This window comes from Oratosquilla oratoria, chromosome 19 (assembly GCF_046742065.1).
Source record: "Oratosquilla oratoria isolate Oo_2021 chromosome 19, ASM4674206v1, whole genome shotgun sequence".
NCBI lineage: Eukaryota > Metazoa > Arthropoda > Malacostraca > Stomatopoda > Squillidae > Oratosquilla > Oratosquilla oratoria.
Genome location: NC_134795.1, coordinates 63640932 through 63662802, shown reverse-complemented (window position 1 = coordinate 63662802; position 21871 = coordinate 63640932). Strand labels below are relative to the sequence as shown.

Genomic DNA, 21871 nt, shown 5'->3' with positions numbered 1-21871 from the left:
CTTCTTCGTCTTCGTCGTCGTCGTCCTCTTCGTCTTCTTTGTTCTTTTTTCACTTCGTCTTCGTCGTCGTCTTATTTGTTGTCATTCTCGGCCTCTTTATCTTCCTCTTGCTCGCCCCCTTTTCTCCCTTATCCTCTTCTTACTCCTCTTCTCCCCTCCTCCTCTTCTCCCTCCTCCTCTTCTCCCTCCTCCTCTTCTCCACTCTTCCTCATCTCCTGCCTCCTCTTTTCCTTCCTCCTCTTTTCCCTTCCTCCTCTTTTCCCTTCCTCCTCTTCTCCCTTCTCCTCCTCTCCCCTCCTCCCCTCCTCCTTCCTCCTACTCTCCCCTCCTCCTTCCTCCTACTCTTCCCTCCTCCTCTTCTCCCTTCTTACTCTTCTACTTCCTCCTCTTCTCCTCTCCTCCTCCTCCTCTTTTTCTTCCTCTTCTCCCCTCTTCCTCTTCTCCCCTCCTCCTCTTCTCCCCTCCTCCTCTTCTCCCCTCCTCTTCTCCTCTCCTCCTCTTCTCCCCTCCTCCTCTTCTCCCCTCCTCCTCTTCTCCCCTCCTCATCTTCTCCCCTCCTTCTATTCTCCCCTCCTCCTCTTCTCCTTCCTCCTCTTTTCCTTCCTCCTCTCTTTTCCCTTCCTCCTCTTCTCCCTTCCTCCTCTTCTCCCCTCCTCCTCTTGTCCCCTCCTCCTCTGCTCCTTCCTCCTCTTCTCCTTCCTCCTCTTCTCCCTCCTCCTCTTCTCCCCTCCTCCTCTTCTCCCCTCCTCCTCTTCTCCCCTCCTCCACTTCGCCCCTCCTCCTCTGCTCCTTCCTCCTCTTCTCCTTCCTCCTCTTCTCCCTCCTCTTCTCTCCTCCTCCTCTTCTCCCCTCCTCCTCTTCTCCCCTCTTCTTCTCCCCTCCTCTTCTCCCCTCCTCTTCTCCCCTCCTCCTCTTCTCCCCTCCTCCTCTTTTCCTTCCTCCTCTTTTCCCTTCCTCCTCTTCTCCCTTTCTCCTCCTCTCCCCTCCTCCCCTCCTCCTTCCTCCTACTCTCCCCCTCCTCCTTCCTCCTACTCTCCCCCTCCTCCTTCCTCCTACTCTCCCCTACTCCTCTTCTCCCTTCTTACTCTTCTACTTCCTCCTCTTCTCCTTTCCTCCTCCTCTCTTCCTCTTCTCCCCTCCTCCTCTTCTCCCCTCTTCCTCTTCTCCCCTCCTCCTCTTCTCCCCTCCTCTTCTTCTCCTTCCTCCTCTTCTCACTGTTCCTCTTCTCTCTCCTCCTTCCTCTCTTCCTCCTCTTCTCTCTCCTCTTCTTCCTCAACCTCTTTTCCCTATGCGTCTTCTCCCTTTTCCTCGCCTAACTCCCACTCCTCTTCCTCTTCTCTCACTCCTCCTTCTCAGTCCTCCTCCTCCTCCTCCTCCTCCTCCCACTCCTCCTCGCCTCCCTCCCACTCCTCCTCCGCTCTCCCCTTTCGCTCCTCTTCCTCTCCTCCCTCCTACTCCTCCCTCCCACTCCTCCCTCCTACTCCTCCTTCCCACTCCTCCTCCCTCCTACTCCTCCCTCCCATTCCTCCTCCTCCTGCTCCCTCTTCCTCGTCTCCCTCCCACTCCTCTTCCGCTCTTCCCTCTCGCTACTCTTCCTCTCCTCCCTCCTACTCCTCCCTCTTCCTCGTCCCCCTCCCTCCTACTCCTCCCTCTTCCTCGTCCCCCTCCCTCTCCTCTTCCGCTCTTCCCTCTCGCTACTCTTCCTCTCCTCCCTCCTACTCCTCCCTCTTCCTCGTCTCCCTCCCACTCCTCTTCCGTTCTTCCCTCTCGCTCCTCTCTCTCCTCCCTCCTCCTCCTCCCTCCTCCTCCTCCTCGAGTTGGAGTTCGTGCAATGTGGGTCCGTAATCCCTCTCCTAATCTCCATCCGGTGATATCCCCCCCGGCGTCGCCGACTCCGCCTCCGCCGTCACCTTCGTCCGCCAGGTAATTACTTTAGCTTTCAGGACTATTGACTCTCCTCCTCCTCCTCCTCCTCCTCCTCCTCCTCCTTTCCTCTTCTCTCTCCTTCCTCCTCTCCTCTTCTCTCTCCTTCCTCCTCTCCTCCTCCTTTCCTCCTACTTCCTCTTTTTACTCCTCCTCCCCTTTTCATTTTCATTTTCTTCCTGCTCTTCCTCCTGCTGCTCCTCCAACTTCTCCTCCTCCTCCTCGTTCTCCTCTTCTTCCCATCTCTTTCCTCTTCTCTCATCTTCTTCTTCATCTTTTCCCACTACTTTCTCTTTCTTCTTTTCCTCCTCCTCGTCCTCCTCTTCCTCCTCCTCCTCCTCCCTCTTACACTTCCTCTTCCTCCTCCTCTTTCTCCTCTTCCTTGTTTGTCCTCGTCTTCCTTCTCTTCATCCTCCTCCTCCTCCAGATTCTTTTCTTCCGGCTCCTCTTCCTCCTCTTCCTCTTCTGTTCCTCCTCCTTCTGTTCCTCAAGTTCTTCAACTGAAGAAGATCTATGGACCGTGTCACTGTATTGTATGGGGCTTTGTGAGTCATGTGTTGCGCTCCCTCCTTCTCCTCACTGAAAAAATAAAAATACATAAATAGATAAAAAATAAAAAACGAAACAAATAAAAAACATGTATATTAAAAAAAGTGTACAATTGTTTTGTAATTAGTGTCCAAAGAGCCATGTGTTGTATTCCTCTTTCTCCTCATTGAAAAAAATAAAAATACATAAATAGATAAAAAATGAATAGACAAATGAAAATATTTATATTAAAAAAAACGTGTACAATTATTTTGTGATTAGTATCCAAAGAGAAGTAAACTTTTTTTTTTTTTTTTTTTTTTTTCTTTTTTTTTTTTTTACATTGCGCGTCGTTGTCCATTTGTTATTCGGGTGGACGGACCCACAGAGCTCATATGACCCGCGGACACACACAAACTCTCTCGAACTCGAGCGCCTCTCTCGAACTCGAGCGCCTCTCTCGAACTCGAGCGCCTTTCTCGAACTCGATGGACTTTTTTTTTTTTTTTTTTCGAAAAAAGGGGGGAGGAACCCCGGAGCGCCGGACGCTTCTGCTGGCCTCGCCCAAAGACGGGACACACACAAACGCGCTCGAACTCGAGCGCCTTTCTAGAACTCGATGGACTTTTTTTTTTCGAAAAAAAAGGGGGGGAGGAACCCCGGAGCGCCGGACGCGTCTGCTGTCTTTGCCCAAAGAACGCGGACCGAATTTGGCCGAGCTTCTCTCTGGTTTTATTGTAACGTATAATGCGAGGCAGTTTCTGCATCCAGGTCGCGTCTGTACGAAGTGAAATTTGCATTTAGTCGGTTCCCAGAAACATGTGTTGCACTCCATTGACCGAGTAAAGTTGTTGCTGCTGCTGTTGTTGTTGTTGTTGTTCTTTTTCTTCTTCTCCTCCTTCCTCTTCTTCTTCTTCTTCTTCTTCTTTTACTTACTCTTCGTCTTCTTCTTATTTTACTTACTCTTCTTCTTCTTCTTTTACTTACTCTTTTTCTTCTTCTTCGCCTTCTTCTTTTTCGCCTTCTTCTTCCGCTTCTTCTTCTTCGCCTTCTTCTTCTTCTTCTTCTTCTTCTTCTTCTTCTTCTTCTTCTTCTTCCTTTTCTTGTTGTTGTTGTTTTTGTTGTCCCCAAGACCGTCTGACGCTGGCGTTTCTAGTCGTGACCCAGTGTGACCCTGAGGAGGTTCTTCTTGGCCTGAATGAAATCATCTGGCACTAGAAACAAGGTCAACTCTACTTCGGGAGACTCGGAAGTTGTGACCTGAAGCATTATGTTAGAAACCACGCCTATGAATTTAGACGGAGACCAAAATCAAGTTAATAGCAAACAGTGGTAAACAAATTATTCATGAGAACTTGTACATCACTGTAAACGAAGGCTTGTTCTGCTATCCCCTACTGGTTTTGGCTGAGCCCTGATCCCTCCTCGTATAAGGTGAATGCCGGTCCAGCAATCAGGGAAGCAGGAAGGTCCACAGGTCTTCGGTTCGATTCTTTCGATCGAACATCACGGAGTGGTGTGATGGACCTTTATACGAGTATAACTCTCTCTCTCTCTCTCTCTCTCTCTCTCATTTTCTTTCTTTTATCTTTATATCTTTCCCTCTCTTTCTCTCTCTTTTATCTCTCTCTTTCCCTTCCTTCCTCCCTCTCTCTCTCTCTCTCTCTCTTTCTCTCTCTCTCTTTCCCTCTCTCTCTTTCTTTTTCTTCCCTTTTCTGTCTTTTTCTTTCTCTTTATCTTTTCATATATCTCGCTATCCCTTTCTCTTTCTTTCTGTTTTCTTTCTCTTTTTCTTTCTCTTCCTCTTTCTCATATTTCTTCTTCTCTTTTCTCTCTCTCTCCCTCTCTCTCTCTCTCTCTTTCTCTCTTTCTCAACCTCCCTCTTTCTTTCACAGGCTATTTCATTCAGCATAGGGGAAACCTCATAGTTCCGTGATGAAACCTACACCCGTTAACTCTTTCACGAATGCTGTTTTCTTATAATGACTCGTTATAAACCAATAGGTCTCAACCCGTGCCGGGATTTTAACTCAATATTAATCCAGTTATTTTTGAACCCCAATTAATTTTGTTTCGTAGAGGAACTCTTTGTGTAAAGACGAAAAATATGAAGGGGTAAGCAGGCAACCCGCAAATGCAAAAGATGATGAATGGGGTGGAACACACACACACACACACACACACACACACACACACACACACACACACACACACACACACACACACACACACACAAAAGGAAGGAGAGGGATAAAAGGAGGGGGTGCTGAATTTCAGTCGAGAAATGAAGCTGAATTTCAGATGGCGAAAGAATTTGGTGGTAGGAAATGCATAACTTCAGTATAGATTACTGAATTTCAGGCCAAATGAAACGTTAGCTTTTAGTTCAAGTTGTAAACGTTTTGTTGATTTTTTTCTTTATTCATTTTGACTCGCTGGTAGTTTTGTGAAAAAAAAAGATGAAAAAAGGACCCTTTTGTGAATGAACGATGTTCTTGTAGACCGAATGAAATCCTTGCGTGTCAGTCAGCCTTCTTCAACCTTCCACACGGCGACTCTTTACCAGTTTTATTCTTGGTTAACGGGAAACTCGTTCATTCAGTAAAGGCTTTGGAGGGTGTGATTTAATGTGAGAATGGAAAGTAGGACGCCCTGTTGAAAATCGACTAGCAAAGAGCGAGGGATCCAAGAACTATAGTCACCCCATAGCAAATAGCGAAGATCCAAGAGCTTTAGTCACCCCTTAGCAAACAGCGAAGATACAAGAGCTTTAGTCACCCCTTAGCAAACAGCGAAGATACAAGAGCTTTAGTCACCCCTTAAGAAACAGCGAAGATCCAAGAGCTTTAGTCACCCCTTAGCAAACAGCGAAGATCCAAGAGCTATAGTCACCCCTTAGCAAACAGCGAAGATCCTAGAGCTATAGTCACCCCTTAACAAACAGTGGAGACCCAAGAGCTATAGCCACCCCTTAATTAGGTTCATAAGTGTTTAGAAATATTTTTAGACATGTTTATATGCTTTGTAACTTTTTATGTCATTAAAACAATATGTATATGTAAATTTCATTATAGCTAGGTCATGTTTCTCACATTGTAAATTACTCAAATATTTAGAGGAACAAACACTACGATGAAATATACAAAGTGCGTTCTATTGTGATAAACTAAGATTACCTGAGCATAAACACAAATTGAGCGAAAGAAATGAAGGACCTCGTATTAATAAGGAGCCAAAGGACGGGTTTCGTTCCCGCGTCTGTTCTCTCTATCTCGTCATTCTTCTAAGCTTTTGTATCCTCGTAACTACTCTTAACATTTTCTTAGTAAAAAAAAATAAAATAAATAAAAAAAATAAAATAAATAAGAGGCATACCACTTCGTACATTGATATTAGCAAATACCTTTTCAACGAAATAAATTATGAGCGACATTTTTTTTTATGGAACTGAATATGGAAACCGTAGGAATGATACTATGTAGCTAAGTAGGAGGTCGCACACGGCTGAATGAAAGAGCCTGTTCTCGGGTATAGGTGTTCATAGCTGTTCTTGAACAAACACCTTTTGATACTTATTTTCATTCGTTTATTTATTCATATATTTATTCATTTGATCAACATTATAAATATTATTAAGACTTATTATCACTATTATTATTATTGTTGTTATTATTATTATTATTATTACTATTATTATTATTGTTATTATCATTATTATTATCATTATTATTATCATTGTTATTATCATTATTATTAATATTATTATCATTATTATTATTATATTATTATTGTTGTTGTTATTATTGTTATTATTATTATTAGTTGTAGTAGTACTATTATTTCTGTTATTATTATTATTATTATTATAACAACAATAAAAATAACAACAATAATGATAATGCATTTGCTCTGAAGTGGGCAAGATGTAGGGATGACCCGTCATCCAGGAGCCAAGAAAAGAGGGAGGGAGGGAGGGGTGGTGGATAGGAGTGAAGTATGTGGAGATGAAATGGGTGGGAGTGGATTTATTCCTTTGACTTTGGCTACCTCCCTTGATGTATTGTAATTCTATTAATTATATTATTATTACTATTAGTATTATCATTGTTATTATTATTCTTTTTCTTTTCTTTTTCGTTTTTATTTGGTTCGTACCAGGCAATTTTACTTGACTAAGGAAATATGTCTCCTTTCAAAATGGCGAAGACCAGTAGAGAACTCATTTATTTTTTGTTTTGAGTTTACCCTCCATCCCCACTCCACACTAAAAAAAAAAAAAAAAAAAAAAAAAAAATCATATATATATATATGTATATATAAATATATATAGTTATATATATATATATATATTTTTATATATATATATAGTGTATATATATATATGTATATATATATATATATATATATATGTATATATACATATATATATATATATGTATTGCTCGTAAAAAAAATGGATCGACCAGGTCGACACCTGAAGCAACAAACATGACTGACGACGAAAAAAAATTCCACTTTGATTCGACATCTTTCGTAATATGTCGAATGAATAAAACAAGACGCGCTTAATTGTGTTCCAGACTGCTCGCTGGACTGACGCGCCCAAGGCCATAAAGAAGACTAGGGAACTCAGTCCCCCTTCCTCCTCCCCCCCTTCCTCCTCCTCCCTCCTCCCCCCCTTCCTCCTCCTCTTCCTCCTCCTCTTCCTCCTCCTCCTTGTCCTTCCTCTCCTCCTCCTCCTCCTCCTCCTCTTCCCTTCCCCACTTCCTCCTCCTCCTCCTCCTCCTCTTCCTCCTCCTCCTTGTCCTTCCTCTCCTCCTCCTCCTCCTCCTCCTCCTTCTCCTCCTCCTTCCCCTCCTCCTCCCCATTCCTCTCCTCCTCCTCCTCCCCCGTCCCTTCCTCTCCCTTCCCCTCTTCCTCCTCCTCCTCCTTCCTCTTCCTCCTCCTCCCCTCTTCCTCCTCCTCCTCCTCCTCCTCCTCCTTCCTCTCCTCCTCTCCCTCCTCCTCCTCCTCCTCCTCCGAAAATGCTGAGGGCGAATTCGAAATGACGAGTGAGAGAAATCCAGCACCAGCGGAATGGACGAATTTCATTACGGAATTTGTTTCAACAGCATTCGAGCGTATTGTGTGCGCGCGTACTTGTATACATGTATCTTTATATACTTATATGATATGCGTGTAGGGTATGTATATGTATATGTTGTTTTGTCTGTGTGTATTTGTGTGTGTATGTGTGTCTGTATGTAGATGCTGTATGCATATATGTAGATGTTATATGTAGATATGTAGGTGTTTTATATATGTATTTATATATATATATATATATATATATATATATATATATATATATATATGAGGAAGGAGGAAGGAAAAGACATGGGTCTAAGGCCGAGTTTATTCCTGAACGGTTTCGCTTTCAGCTGTAAGCGAAATCGGTCAGGAATAAACTCGGCCCTAGACCCGTGTCTTTTTCTTCCTCTTTCCTCAAACCTGTCACAATGTCTCAACAATACATACATATATATATATATATATACTGTATATATATATATATATGTATATATATATATATATAATGTGTGTGTATGTGTGTGTATATGTGTGTGTGTGTGTGTATCACATGAAAACCTCAGACGGAGAAAAAAAGACTGGAGACAGGGAATCTATATATTTCGATTGCAAACTGTAATCCTCTTCAGTAGATACAAAGCAGATGAGAAATGAATGCTTCTTAAGTAGCACCCTTGACAAGAAATGGGGAACATTGATAAGAGGTCCCTACTCTCTGTGGGCTCAGGAGGCAAATGTCTTTTGACTAAACTTGTTACAAATATTCCTGAAATTATGTCCGGGGACCATTGCCCCTTCGAAATATTCATACCGGGTTTATATTCTGTGAAGGTTGATTCAGCCATTTTTCTCCTGAACCCACGTCTAGACTTGTATATGAGCTCAGCTTTGTCCCAATCTAAACAATGGTTAAATTGTTTAACATGTTGGAATACCGCTGAGATTTCTTGTCCATACTTGATGTACCGTTTATGTTCAATTATCCTAGTATCTAGATCCCTCCCCGCCTGCCCGATATAAACTAGGTCACAGCCTTTACATGGTATCGAATAAACACCTTGATTATGTTCTTCTTTCAACCTTTGGGGGACATTTACCATTTTTATCATCAATGGTGTTGAGGTAACGATGAATTAGATTAAATTTGTCCTTGTGAACAAACTTGGTTGAAGGATTAAATGATTCCGAAAAGGGAACGACTAAGCTCTTATCCAATGAAAATTTAGAAGAAATAGGGGCGGTGTTGAAAAAATTGGCTCTCGCTCGGCTGTGGGCTTTGACCAAGAACCAATCCGGGTAAACTAACTTGTTATGTATATTCTTATATATATATATATATATATATATATATATATATATATATATATATATATTGATATGGTTTGACGTCACAAACTCCCCCCTACCGGAAGGCTAGGACGGTGCCCCTCACAGAGGACTTTGTAGCGTGGATTTTAATCAACCATGCCCTTGGTTCAACTTCGCCGGTGGCAGGATTCGAACCGCCATCCCCGCAAGTAACGACGCCCTAACCCGCTGTGTTTTTTCATTGTTTCCATATATATACATTTATATAAATATATATATATAAGTATATATATATATATACACAGTATATATATATTTCTATATACTGTGTATATATATATATATATATATATACTCAGTATATATATTCGTATTCTGGCTATCTGAAGACAAATTTGATTCATCTTCGCAAGCAAATGGTTCTCCCAATTGGCGCCAAGTTGGTGTCACAAACATGAATAGAACATTTTGGCGCCAGCCGGAGTAGGAGAGAAAGTACCACACGGGACGGAAGGGTCTCGTGTCTTTGTCTCGATTATGTTTCCTTTTGGTCTCGCGTTATGCCCTTCCTCTGCTGGCACACATGCCACTGCACAATCAGTCACTTAGACGATCGATAAGGCAGTCAATCACTCACTTCCTCTGTCACATGTCACCCCTCCCTCCTTCATCGTGGCTCTCTCTCTCTCTCCCTCTCTCTCTCTCTCTCTCTCTCTCTCTCTCTCTCTCTCTCTCTCTCTCTCTCTCTCTCTCTCTCTCTCTCTTTGTCTCTCTGCCTTTGTCTATCTGTTCGTCTTTCTGTCTATGTGTGTCTGTCTGCCTCTCTTTCTCTCTTTCTCTCTATCTATCTATCTCTATCTATCTCTGCCTCTCTATCTCTCCGTTTCGTTTCGTTATACTTTAGATTTAGATAATCTTAACAACGCAGTAACGGGATCGATCTGTACCGGCTGTTGCAAGATGATTGAAGGGAATATTCAATCTTTTAGATGTCTAGCGTTCTCACGCGCGCACGCACGCATTTGGTGCGAGATGGAACGTCCGACGTCTTCAGACAACTCCCGAGGTACTCGCCATAATGGTCGGACCTGACAATGGTCAGAGGGGTCAAGTACTTCTGACATCACCCGGACACCTGGCCAAGCGACCGAGACATCTGCGTCTGACATTGCCAAACTACCAGATCAACATACGTCAACACTTAATTTCTTTTGGTAGGATACGTCAAACACGTTTATTTTATGTTCCCTTTTGTGTAAATCTTATCCCATGCATGGGTACTGAGTGTCCAGACTCAGTCCATACATTGTACATTGTGTTATAGATATAGGAGAAAATAAGTTATCATAGTTAAGTGTAGTAGGAACAGCCACTTGTGCCTGTAAATAGAATTTAGCAACCTCCCGAGTTCTGATCGGGGTTGTTCCGAGATTGTGTTGGAGTCGAGACGAAGACATTAAAACTAACGAACCCTCACCTCGTTTGCCTCACCAAACTCAATGTAGATCATAAACTACAAATCTACACGGCTACTGATAACGGCTGTCCAGACCAGTAACGCAAAGGTGACAGCCCTAGCCACCACTAAGCGCCTCCTGGCGTGAGTTCCAACCGCCTCACCGGATCCTCTTAAGCGGCCCATACACGATCAATTATATTGGGCAGTTTCATTGTCAATACCCTGAATTGACAATTAAATTGACCGTGTATGGGCGATATATCGCCCATACACGGTCAATTTAATTGTCAATTCAGAGTACTGACAATGAAATTGCGCAATATAATTGATCGTGTATGGGCCGCTTTACAAGAACAAAACAAATTCTTCGCTCGAACTCATCGCGACCTTCCTGTAGGCGCTGAGACCGATGAAGAACGAGGACCGGACAGGAGTTCTGGACTCTTGCGTGTCAGGGAGCCCTTTGGTCTTTGTGGGAGGATTCTTCGTTCACCTGTCTGGTTGTTTGTGCTCGATGTTCCTCGGCGCCGGAGTCCGTGTTTGTACACGGAGCTCTCGACCACGAGGTACTGGGATCCCGGCTTTGTGGTCGCCTCCGTGTCTTGTTCGTTGCCGTTTTGTTTATCGTTTCTTCTCACGCGCAAGCGCACGCGTCTCATCTTTATTTGTTTACGGTTGTTTCTTCGTGTACACCATATATGTGTGCGTGTGTGTGTGATTCGCCATGGTCTTGGATGTCGTGTTGGACTCGTGATCGACAGTTATTAACCTCCCGGATGAGAGCTCAGAGCTCGTATGAACGATCTATGGGTAATACCTTACACGCACACGCACACACACCCAACTCTCCGCCCACGAGAGCTGGATTAACAACCCGCAGTGCAGTGATACTAAAATTATTTCAGCCCTGGGTGGGATTCGAACCCGGACCGTCGTAGTGGCATGCGAGAACTTTAACCAGTACGCCACGAGGTTTTGTGTGTGTTTGTGTGTGTGTGTGTGTGTGTGTGTGTGTGTGTGTGTGTGTGTGTGTGTGTTTATTTGCACTTACCTAATTATGACGTACAGAGTAAGTGCGTGATGCCTTAGTGTTCCCATCAAGCAAACTTGGCATAAATGGTCTTGCTGGACTATTTCCTAAATGATCCTCGACTCTGCACCTGTGTATAAAAAAGAACAACAACAAAATCTATCACACACGCAAGTGAGACCATGAGCATACCACTCACATAAATCTGCCCCCATCTGCGCATGCGCGGACGTTTTTGCGTCCGTCTGTATCGTGGACTTAGTGCGCGCGGGATTGCGTGCAAAGGGCCGAGTTCCCGAAATGAAGTGTCTTGTATTACCAGTAATGAATAGACGAAGAAGTTCTCGAATTGGTGTGTCTCCTCCCTCCAATTGGGCCGAGGTGGTTGGTTGTCGACTAATTGGCCGTGACGTCATGAGGAGTGGAAGAAGACGAAAAGGCCGAGGAGGAGGAGGAGGAGGAGGAGGAGGGGGGGGGAGATGGATAACCGGAGAGGTAATGATAATAATGATGACAGTAATAGCAGTAATAGGGGTAACAATGATACCAGGCTCCCCGCTGCTAATACCCTGTTATTTGTTTTGCTTTGTTGTAACGAAATCCGGATGACTTTATTCGGCGTTGGGAGGGTCTGGGTTTGTCTTCTCATTTTCTCCCTTCCAGCTCAGAGGCGTCAGGTGATTTTATTAAACTATTGTGACAGACTGAGGTTTGTCAAACCCTCAGTGCTAAGGGAATCCGTATAAGATGGACAGAATAGTCTGGTGCAAAAAAATAAATGAATTAAAAAAAAAATAGAAAATCAATAAATAAATAAATAAAATAAAATAAATGAATAAAGAAATAAATGAAAATAATAATAATAATAATAATAATAATAATAATAACAATAAGATAAATAAATAAAATAAATGAATAGATATAATAAATATATAAATAGATAAATAAAATAATAGATAAATGAATGAAATAAATATATAATTAAATAAATAAATGAATAAAAAGTGTAGCAGAACCCTCTTATGATTTTTTAGGATTAAGGAAGAGAGAATTAAAGAATGGGGGCCATACCCAAAAAGTAAATTTAATAATAAAACAAAATACCTCGGCAGAAAAAAAGAGAAATTTTGGAAAGGGAAGGGAGAAGGAATTTGCATGCTTGGTTCCACCAAAGAGGAACAGGAGAAACATAACAGCTTCGTAAAAAAAAAAAAAAAAAAGTAAGTACACCTGTTGCCAGGCGAAGAGACATAGGTGGGGGACAGCGAGCGAGTGTGAGATTGAGTGAGAGTAAGCGAGTGTGAGAGTGAGGAAGAGTATACGAGTGTGAGAATGAGCGAGTGTGAGAGTGACAGAGTGTGAGAGTGAGGGAGAGTATGCGAGTGTGAGAATGAGCGAGTGAGAGAGTGTGACAGTGAGCGAGTGTGAGAGTGAGCGAGTATGAGAGTGAGCGAGTGAGAGGGTGAGCAAGTGTGAGAGTGAGGGAGAGTATGCGAGTGTGAGAGTGAGCGAGTGTGAGAGTGAGCGAGTATGAGAGTGAGCGAGTATGAGAGTGAGCGAGTGTGAGAGTGAGCGAGTGAGAGTGAGCGAGTGTGAGAGTGAGCGAGTGTGAGAGTGAGCGAGTGTGAGAGTGAGCGAGAGCGAGAGAGAGTGAGCGAGTGTGAGAGTGAGCGAGTGAGAGTGAACGAGTGTGAGAGTGAGCGAGTGTGAGAGTGAGCGAGTGTGAGAGTGAGCGAGTGTGAGAGTGAGCGAGTGTGAGAGTGAGCGAGTGTGAGAGTGAGAGTGTGAGAGTGAGCGAGTATGAGAGTGAGGGAGTATGAGAGTGAGCGAGTGTGAGAGTGAGCGAGTGTGAGAGTGAGCGAGTGTAAGAGTGAGCGAGTGTGAGAGTGAGCGAGTATGAGAGTGAGCGAGTGTGAGAGTGACTGTGAGAGTGAGCGAGTGTGAGAGTGAGCGAGTATGAGTGTGAGCGAGTGTGAGAGTGAGCGAGTATGAGAGTGAACGAGTGTGAGAATGAGGGAGAGTGAGAGTGACCGAGTGTGAGAATGAGCGGGTGTGAGAGTGGTTGTGAAAGTGAGCTAGTGTGAGAATGAGTGAGAGTGAGCGAGTGTGAGAATGAGTGAGAGTGAGCGAGTGTGAGAATGAGTGAATGAATGAATGAGTGAATGAATGAGAGAAAGAATGAGAGATTGATAGATAGTTGTGGGTATCTGTTGACTGGGAGGCCATTGACCCGTCTTTGCACGCTATGTTGGCCTGCGCAGGTTTTTGAAAGGATTGTCTCTCCTTTTGCCCCCTCCCCCTCCCCCCGTTGACTTTGCATTCCCCCCCTTACTCTCTTCCACCGCTCCTCAGTCTTCCTCCCCTTCATTCGGCAGACCTCTTCTTTGTCTGACGAGCTCTCTCTCTCTCTCTCTCTCTCTCTCTCTCTCTCTCTCTTTTTTTTTTTACATTTCACTGTTTGAGTTCTTTTACTGTCTTCGCTTTCTTCTCTGAATGTTTTACTCTTAATATATATATATATATATATATATATATATATATATCTTTTTATCGTTTCTACTTTTATTTTCTATTTATATATTCTATTTACCTTTCTCATTTGTTTTACCACTTTTAAAATTTTTGTCTCGTTTTTTCGACTGCTTTGGATTTTTTCTGCATTAGAGTTCTCTGGTGTGGTATATACTCATTTTCCTTTTTTTTCTTTATCTTTACTCATTTTCCTCTATCCCACTCTTCCATCTGCCATTCATCTCAAATTCTCCATCTCTCTTCCCTCTTCCTCGCCTAAATGGGTAACATATGAGTAATAACTCAACAACAGAATTGATGGTGGTATACAAGAAAAGTATTAACAACTAATTGACACTGAAAAGACATGAGATCATATTTCGCCTCGCTGGTTAGCTGCGGCCGAAGCCGTCACCTATGCCCTATGTGCTTGATCAATTGGGATAGGTAACAGTTACTCCTGGGAATCTGAAAGGATCTCGGGATTTGAACCCACAACCAAAGCTCCTGTTACACCCGTCAAAGGAATGGTTGGATTCCAACGATTTAGTTGGATTTCGTCCAAGGTTGGAGTGTAACCGTAGCTAAGCGAGTGCGAGAGCAGAATGCTACCGATTACGTCACCAGCGCATGAGCAATGCTTTCGAACGCCGAAATGTTTGTAAACAAAGGCGAAGCATTGGTGGTCGAGAGACCTTAATTCGTGGTACGCACACACACACACACACACACACACACACACACACACACACACACACACACAAAAAGAACTCGTGGCACAGTTGGTATAGTACCCGGCTGCCATTACGGGGGTCCGGGATCGAATCACGCCCAGTACTGAAATAATTTTAGTATCCCTGTGCTGCGGGTCGTTACTCCAACTCTCATGGGTGCGTGTAAGGTCACAGCATTACCCATAGATTGGTTATATATGAGCTATAAGCTCTCTTCCGGGAGGGAAATAGCTGTCGATCACGAGTCCAACACGTGATCCAAGACCATGGTGGTGAATCACACACACACACACACACACACACACACACACACACACACACACACACACACACAGAGAGAGAGAGAGAGAGAGAGAGAGAGAGAGAGAGAGAGAGGACGAAAGAGGGAGAGAGGGAGAATGGAAGGACTAAGTAGAGAGAGAGAGAGACGCCATGGACGGCAACTAAAGGGTCTCCTTCAACGACATGCATAAAGCATACTGTGTGTGTGTGTGTGTGTGTGTGTGTGTGCGTGTGTATGTGTGTGTGTGTGCGTGTGTGCGCGCGTGCGCGCACACACCTTTGTGTACGTTTGTCCACCTACTTACGTACGTTGCGTGTGTGTGTGTGTGTGTGCGTGTGTGTGTGCGTGTGTGCGTGCGCGCGCGCTCATTTGATTTTCTTTTTCTCCCTCTCTATGTGCGTGTACGTGGATGTATCTGTAACGTATGTGCTTACATGCATGTGTGTGTGTGTGTGTATGCGTGTGTGTGTATGTGCGTGTGTGTGTGTGTGCGTGTGTGTGTGTGTGTGTGTTCGTGTGTGTGCATGAAGAATACGTACAATGCGTCGATATGTACGTGTACAGTGCACATGCACGCGTAACTTCTGGAGACCTGCCCGCTCGTACATATTCATTTTTGCATACTTCGAACCAGTCCTCACGATTGAAGGCTGGAAAAAGACACCAATCTTTACAGAGTAAACATCGAGAAACATAAGAGTTCTTGAAGGAAGTCGCAGTCACCGCCTCGATAATAACACACTACGTCTGCGTCAGGGTGTGACCTGACCTCAAGTGACCTGACCTCATGTGACCTGACCTCCTCGGAACGGGTTTATAGACGTGGAAGACAACGCCTTCTTTTCCATTGATCTGATAAATCCCTCCACAGCGGTGACGTGTTTTGTATCTTTTGTTTTGGTGCCGTCAGGTGATTTTATTGGTCAGGGAGTAGACTGTACAATATAAGGGAACAATCAGTTGTCTCGAGTTATTTCATTACATGAACAAAATCGCTTGACTACGCCCATGTCACCCCTGCAAACTTCTCTATCTCGTCTCTCCACTTTCTGTCTGGTCCCCCTCTTCCACGCTTCCCATGTCGTGGCGTCCAGTCAGTAACACACTTGCTCCATCACCCATCATTTCTTCCTGATGGCTTCCCTACCCAATTATCTCTCACCCAACTTGCCCCCATTCTGTGTTTTGGCGTAATTCCCAGCATTGATCTCTCCGTTCTTCATTTTTAGCTTTAACTCCATCGCCTTTGACAGTTTTAATGTCTCACATCTGTATATAATAGCTGCCATTATGCACTGATTGTAAACTTCATGTGTCAGACATGTAGATATGTCTTATTATATTTATCCAACCTAACCAAATGAAATTTCGTTTTCATTTTATTTTCAAGACATTAAGACAGTTTTAGCATCTAGTCCAAATAATTATACTCTTGAACTTCTGCGACTTTCACCGCCGATTAAAGTTCCTTTGCTTTGAACTTTCGAGTTGAACATTACTTTGGTTTTACTCTTATTTATTTTTAAACCTGTTTTGAGACTTTCCCTGTTCAGATCGCTCGGCATATCTTGCAAGTCTTCTGCTCTTTCTGAAGTAAAAATAATGTCTTCCGCAGATCTAAGGCAATTGCAATGCCCCACAGTTAATCTTCAAACCTTTCCCTTCCGTATAAGTTTGTGTGTATGTGTGTGTGTGTGTGTGTGTGTGTGTGGGTGTGGATGTGCGTGTGTGTGTGTGTATTTACCAAGTTGTATCTTACGGGAAGGGGAGCTACGCTCGTGGTGTCGCGTCAGTCTTTGTATCTCGCAATGTCTAGTTTGCTCTTAAATTAGTGTTTAGTTTTTGCACAGACTGTTGTTTCGTCCAGTTTGTTCCAGACATACCCCACTCTGTGTGTGTGTGTGTGTGTGTGTGTGTGTGTGTGTGTGTATGTGTGTGTGTGTGTGTGTGTGTGTGTATTTACCTACTTGTATCTTACGGGAGGAGAGCTATGCTCTTAGTGACCCGCTGTTGTATCTTTCCGCATCCAGTTTATTCTTAAAGTCATGTATAGTTTTAACACTCACTGTTTCCTCTTTCAGTTTGTTCCAGATATTTATCACTCTGTGTGGAAAGCTATTCTTTTTCAGATCTCTTCTATAACTGTCCTTCTTATGTGTGTGAGTGCGTGCGTGTGTGTGCTTAAAGAGAGAGAGAGAGAGAGAGAGCATTTGAACATGTGTGTCCGTATTGAAGTGGTTGAAGCAGTATTACCAAACCAGTTTTATTTCTCATTAAACAGTAAATGATCGTAAATTTTTTAGTATTGCACTCAACTGAACTTTACTCATGATTTATCAGAACTGTGCAAATATCCTCCGTTCCTGAGGTAATGAAATTTTGTTTACTAAAATTATTTGGGTTCTGAGGGAAGTACTCTATACAGAAATAGATTCATTGCTTGAGAAAGACGGATATATTTGCATACGTGCGCTTGTATGCATGCTTTCACGCACACGCACGCACACACGCACAGACACACAGACAAACACACACACACACACACACACACACACACACACACACACACACACACACACACACACACACACATATACCCACTCGATGGAGCTGTTGGTAGAGTTCCCGGCTGCCACTACGGAGGTCCGGGTTCGAATCCCACCTAGGGTTGAAATAATTTCAGTATCGCTTTGCTACGGGTCGTTTCTCAAACTCATGGTCTGGGAGTTGGGTGTGTGTGTGTGTGTGTTAGATGACAGTATTACCCATAAATCGGTCACATATGAGCTCTGAGCTCTCTTCCGGGAGGGAAATAGCTGTCGATCACGAGTCCAACACGGGATCCAAGGCCATGGTGAATCACACACATACACACACGCACACACACAAACACACACACACACACACACGCGCGCGCGCACGCACAGTGACATTTATATACAGTGTAAAAATGAATCGTTTGGCTGTGTAAATAAGGTTTATGTTATTCCATATAAGGAAGCGGTCGATTGGCCTCGCGGGTCAGCCCAGCGCGACTGTCGCTGATGTTGTCGTCGATCTGAAGCAAGTCTTGTACGGACTACATCGAAATAGTTTACACGATGGTGAAGTGACTTGTATATTTTATTATGGTAAATCACAGTGAAATTTTTTTAAATGCTGGAACTATGCAGTACAATAGTTTCAGTTGGAAGTCTGTTAGACTGTTTAACTGCACACTTAGAGACATACGAAATAAAGGTGGAAGTCTGTTAGACTGTTTAAGTTCACACCTAGAAACATACGAGATAAAACAGATTGCTCAGTGGACTCTCAAACATCAACTGAGTATGTTCTTGGTTAAATTAGATGTCCCAGGTCGCCCAAATGGACAAAATTCCCTTGTGATGTCTGCAGAAGCTTGGAGGTGGACAATTCATTTTGGCCTGGTGGAGTAAGGCTATCTACCAAACACCATCAAATCAAAATCAAATAAAATCAGACAACTGGGTAGGTAGAGATGATCTATGACTGGCTGTTCTGTGCCAAGATGCATCCATGGGGACATTAGAAAACTGATCCAGGGTATGTTAAAAATAAACATATTTATATTATTGTTGATTATGTATAGTGTTGCTCTACGTGATAGTTTTCTTATATAAAAAGAACGAGGGGGAAAATGAAATCATGTGTTAAATATGCAGTCGTGTTGTTACGGTGAAAGTGTTTTATTTTATTATTATTATTGTTATTATTATTATCATTATCATTATCTTTATTATTATTGTTATTATTATTATCATTGTTATTATTATAATTATTAGTATTTATTATTGTTATTGTTATTATTATTATTTTTCTTCTTATTGTTATTATTATTATTATCATTATTATTATTATCATTATCTTTATTATTATTGTTATTATTATTATCATTGTTATTATTATAATTATTAGTATTTATTATTGTTATTGTTATTATTATTATTTTTCTTCTTATTGTTATTATTATTATTATCATTATTATTATTATTATAATTATTATTATCATTTTGATCATTATGATGGTTATTATTATTATTTAACAACGAAATATTTACAAAGTTCTGATATAATGTCTTGGGGCATGTTTGGAGGTCCACATTAGTGCATCATCCGGGTTGGTGGGGGGGGGGATGACCCTTCATCCAGGAGGAGCTAAGTTGTGCTTATGTATGTCCGTATTTATGTGCGTATATATGTATGTACGTATGTATGTATGCATGCATGCATGTATGAATGTATGTTTTCGTATACATGCATGCATGTATGAGAGTTCCGCTATGTTTATCCTTTCGCCAGCCTGGCTTCAATATAGAAAAAAGGGACTTTCACAAACACTCGAACGTTGTCACGGAATTTCCATTACATGTTAGATGGTGGACTCAAAGCTAAAAATTTGGGTTTGATTTATTCGACAAAAATGTAAAATTGTACATTCGAAAAATAAGCACATTAAAATCAAGATGACGGAAATAAGTTTAGATATTTATTTCCATTGTGATCTTTGGTTGATGTGGTAGAGACAGATATTAGAAGAAAAAATTGTAACTGCGTTGGTTGAAACAGTTTGAAGGTTTCTTATGGATGATTGAAATCGTCTAGCGTTGAATCAATGGTTGTTTATTTGTTTTGTTATCATTTGTCTGTTTGCTTATTATTATTTGCTTGATTCACATTTATTTTCAGTTATCTGTCAATTTATTATTATTTACTATTTACCTGTTTGTTTATTATTTAACCATACCTATGCATTTATTTATATATTTTATTTATTATTATATATATTGTATTTTTATTAGTTTTATTTATTATTATCTATATTATCATATTTTTTCATTTGTTATCTATTTATTCATTTATGTGTTTATGTGCTTATTTATTTATTAATTTATTCATTTATTTATTCATTTATGTGTTTATGTGCTTATTTATTTATTAATTTATTCATTTATTCATTTCTTTATTTCTGTATTTATTTATTCATTTATTTATTTACTTATTTATCATTATATTTTTCGCATCCGACCAAGTTATGGACCAAAAGGTCTCCTGTCGGCATGCTCCGCCTTTGTAATCCCTTTGTATATATATATATATATTTTAATGTATGTATATATGTATGAATATGTGTATGTATGAATGTATGTATGTACGTATGTAATGAGGTTTTGTTCTCTACAGAACCTTGTTGGACAATGCCATTCATACGCTGGAGGAGGGCGCCTTCCGTGACCTGGGCAGCATCGAGAGACTGTGAGTATCTCCTTTTCATTTTCATACAGACATCTCTTCCCCTCCTACAACTATCGATCCCGCGCGAGCGGGTGGTCTGTCCTAGATAGTCCATGGTCCATAGTCCTCCTATATGTAAATATATCTTTAGTTGAGCATATGTGTTGTTTCTATATACACATTCTCTTATGATAATAAATATGTATATATGTATATATATGTATATATATATATATATATATGTATATATATATGTATATATATGTGTATCTATATATATATGTATATTCATGTATATATATGTATGTATATATATATGTATATGTATATATATGTATGTATATATGTGTGTATATATATATATATATGTATATGTATGTATATATATATGTATATATATATATATAGATATGTATATGTATGTGTATATATATTATATATATGTATATATATATAGATATGTATATGTATGTGTATATATATTATATATATGTATATATATATATATATATATATATATTATTTTTAAGATAAATGTCCTGATGTGGTATGTGTCAGCTTTGGATGTTTACAATAATATAATTTTTCTTTCTTCGCATTAAACTGATGGAGGTATGGAGAGTTTAACCTCCAGACGTGATGCTCAAGTTTCTGTAAAAATAGGAAGTACCATTAGCAACAGAGAAAATATTATCGAACCCTCAAGTGAGGTGACGCCCGTTTATTATTATTATTTCTTTATATTCTGGCGTAGTGTAGATTTGTTTGTAGTCTACATTGGGTTTGGAGGCGTTGAGACAAACCTTCTTTAATCTCTCCGTCAAGACTGATCTACATTTCAAATAATTACACCAATTCAGATGATGGCTGTTGCAAATTAAAAATGTTATGTACAATTTTTTCTCTACTATCTACTGATTAATCTGTTTCTACAATGTACAATAGATGAACTGAGTATGGACACTTAGTATTCATGCATAGGTTTTATATATATACAAGTATGAACACATAGAAAATGATATCTGTCGTATGACGACTTGGAGTTGGCAATGGCAGATGCAGGTGTCCTTCTGCACTCGACCGAATGAGCGCAAGTGAAGTCCGACACAATAGGGTGTATTGCAGGAGTTTTCTGGAGAGGTGATTTGACGTCCTACAGCTAAAATGCGTGCGTGAGTGCGCGTGCACGCTGGATATCTAAGGGACTGATTATTTCATTCAATCATCTTGCAACAGTAGGACGATTTTATGAAGCGTTGGAGACGTCATCGTCTGAAGATGTGATGATAACTTTTGTTCGCGATCTTCTTCATCAACGTTATCATTAATCTTTGGAATTTGTAGGGCAGTAAATGTTTAAATTCCCGCTTCTTCACAAAACAAAGAAAATATGTACACACACACACACACACACACACATATATATATATATATGTGTGTGTGTGCGTGTGTGTGTGTGTGCGTGTGTGTGTATGTGTGTACATTTATTCACTAACCAACTGGAGGTCTAGGTGATGGTTCGAACCCTGCCGTTGGCGAGTTGGACCAAGGGCATGGTTCATTAAATTCCACGCTACAACGTCCTCTTTAAGGAGCACCGCGTTTGTCTTCTGATAGGGGTTAGTTTGCGACGTTAAACCGGATCAAACACTTATCTATTTTTGTTTGTTTGTTTGCGAAGTTTCCCGCCAGCAATTAACTCAGACTTGAAGAATCTGGGCAACTCTTTCCTCTCCCCTCACGCACAGCTGCATTCGCCCGTCCCTCCCCGG

General features: G+C 41.5%; 1 protein-coding gene across 2 annotated transcripts in view; it reads left to right on the top strand.

Annotated features, from left to right (window-relative positions):
* The window catches only part of sli (slit guidance ligand), a 1907921-nt gene that overhangs the window by 383141 nt on the left and 1502909 nt on the right, over positions 1-21871 (top strand). For both annotated transcript variants that reach the window (XM_076203204.1, XM_076203205.1), the window contains exon 4: positions 20049-20120. In XM_076203204.1, the coding sequence (XP_076059319.1) occupies positions 20049-20120 (72 nt within the window). The remainder of the gene's footprint in view (positions 1-20048; positions 20121-21871) is intronic.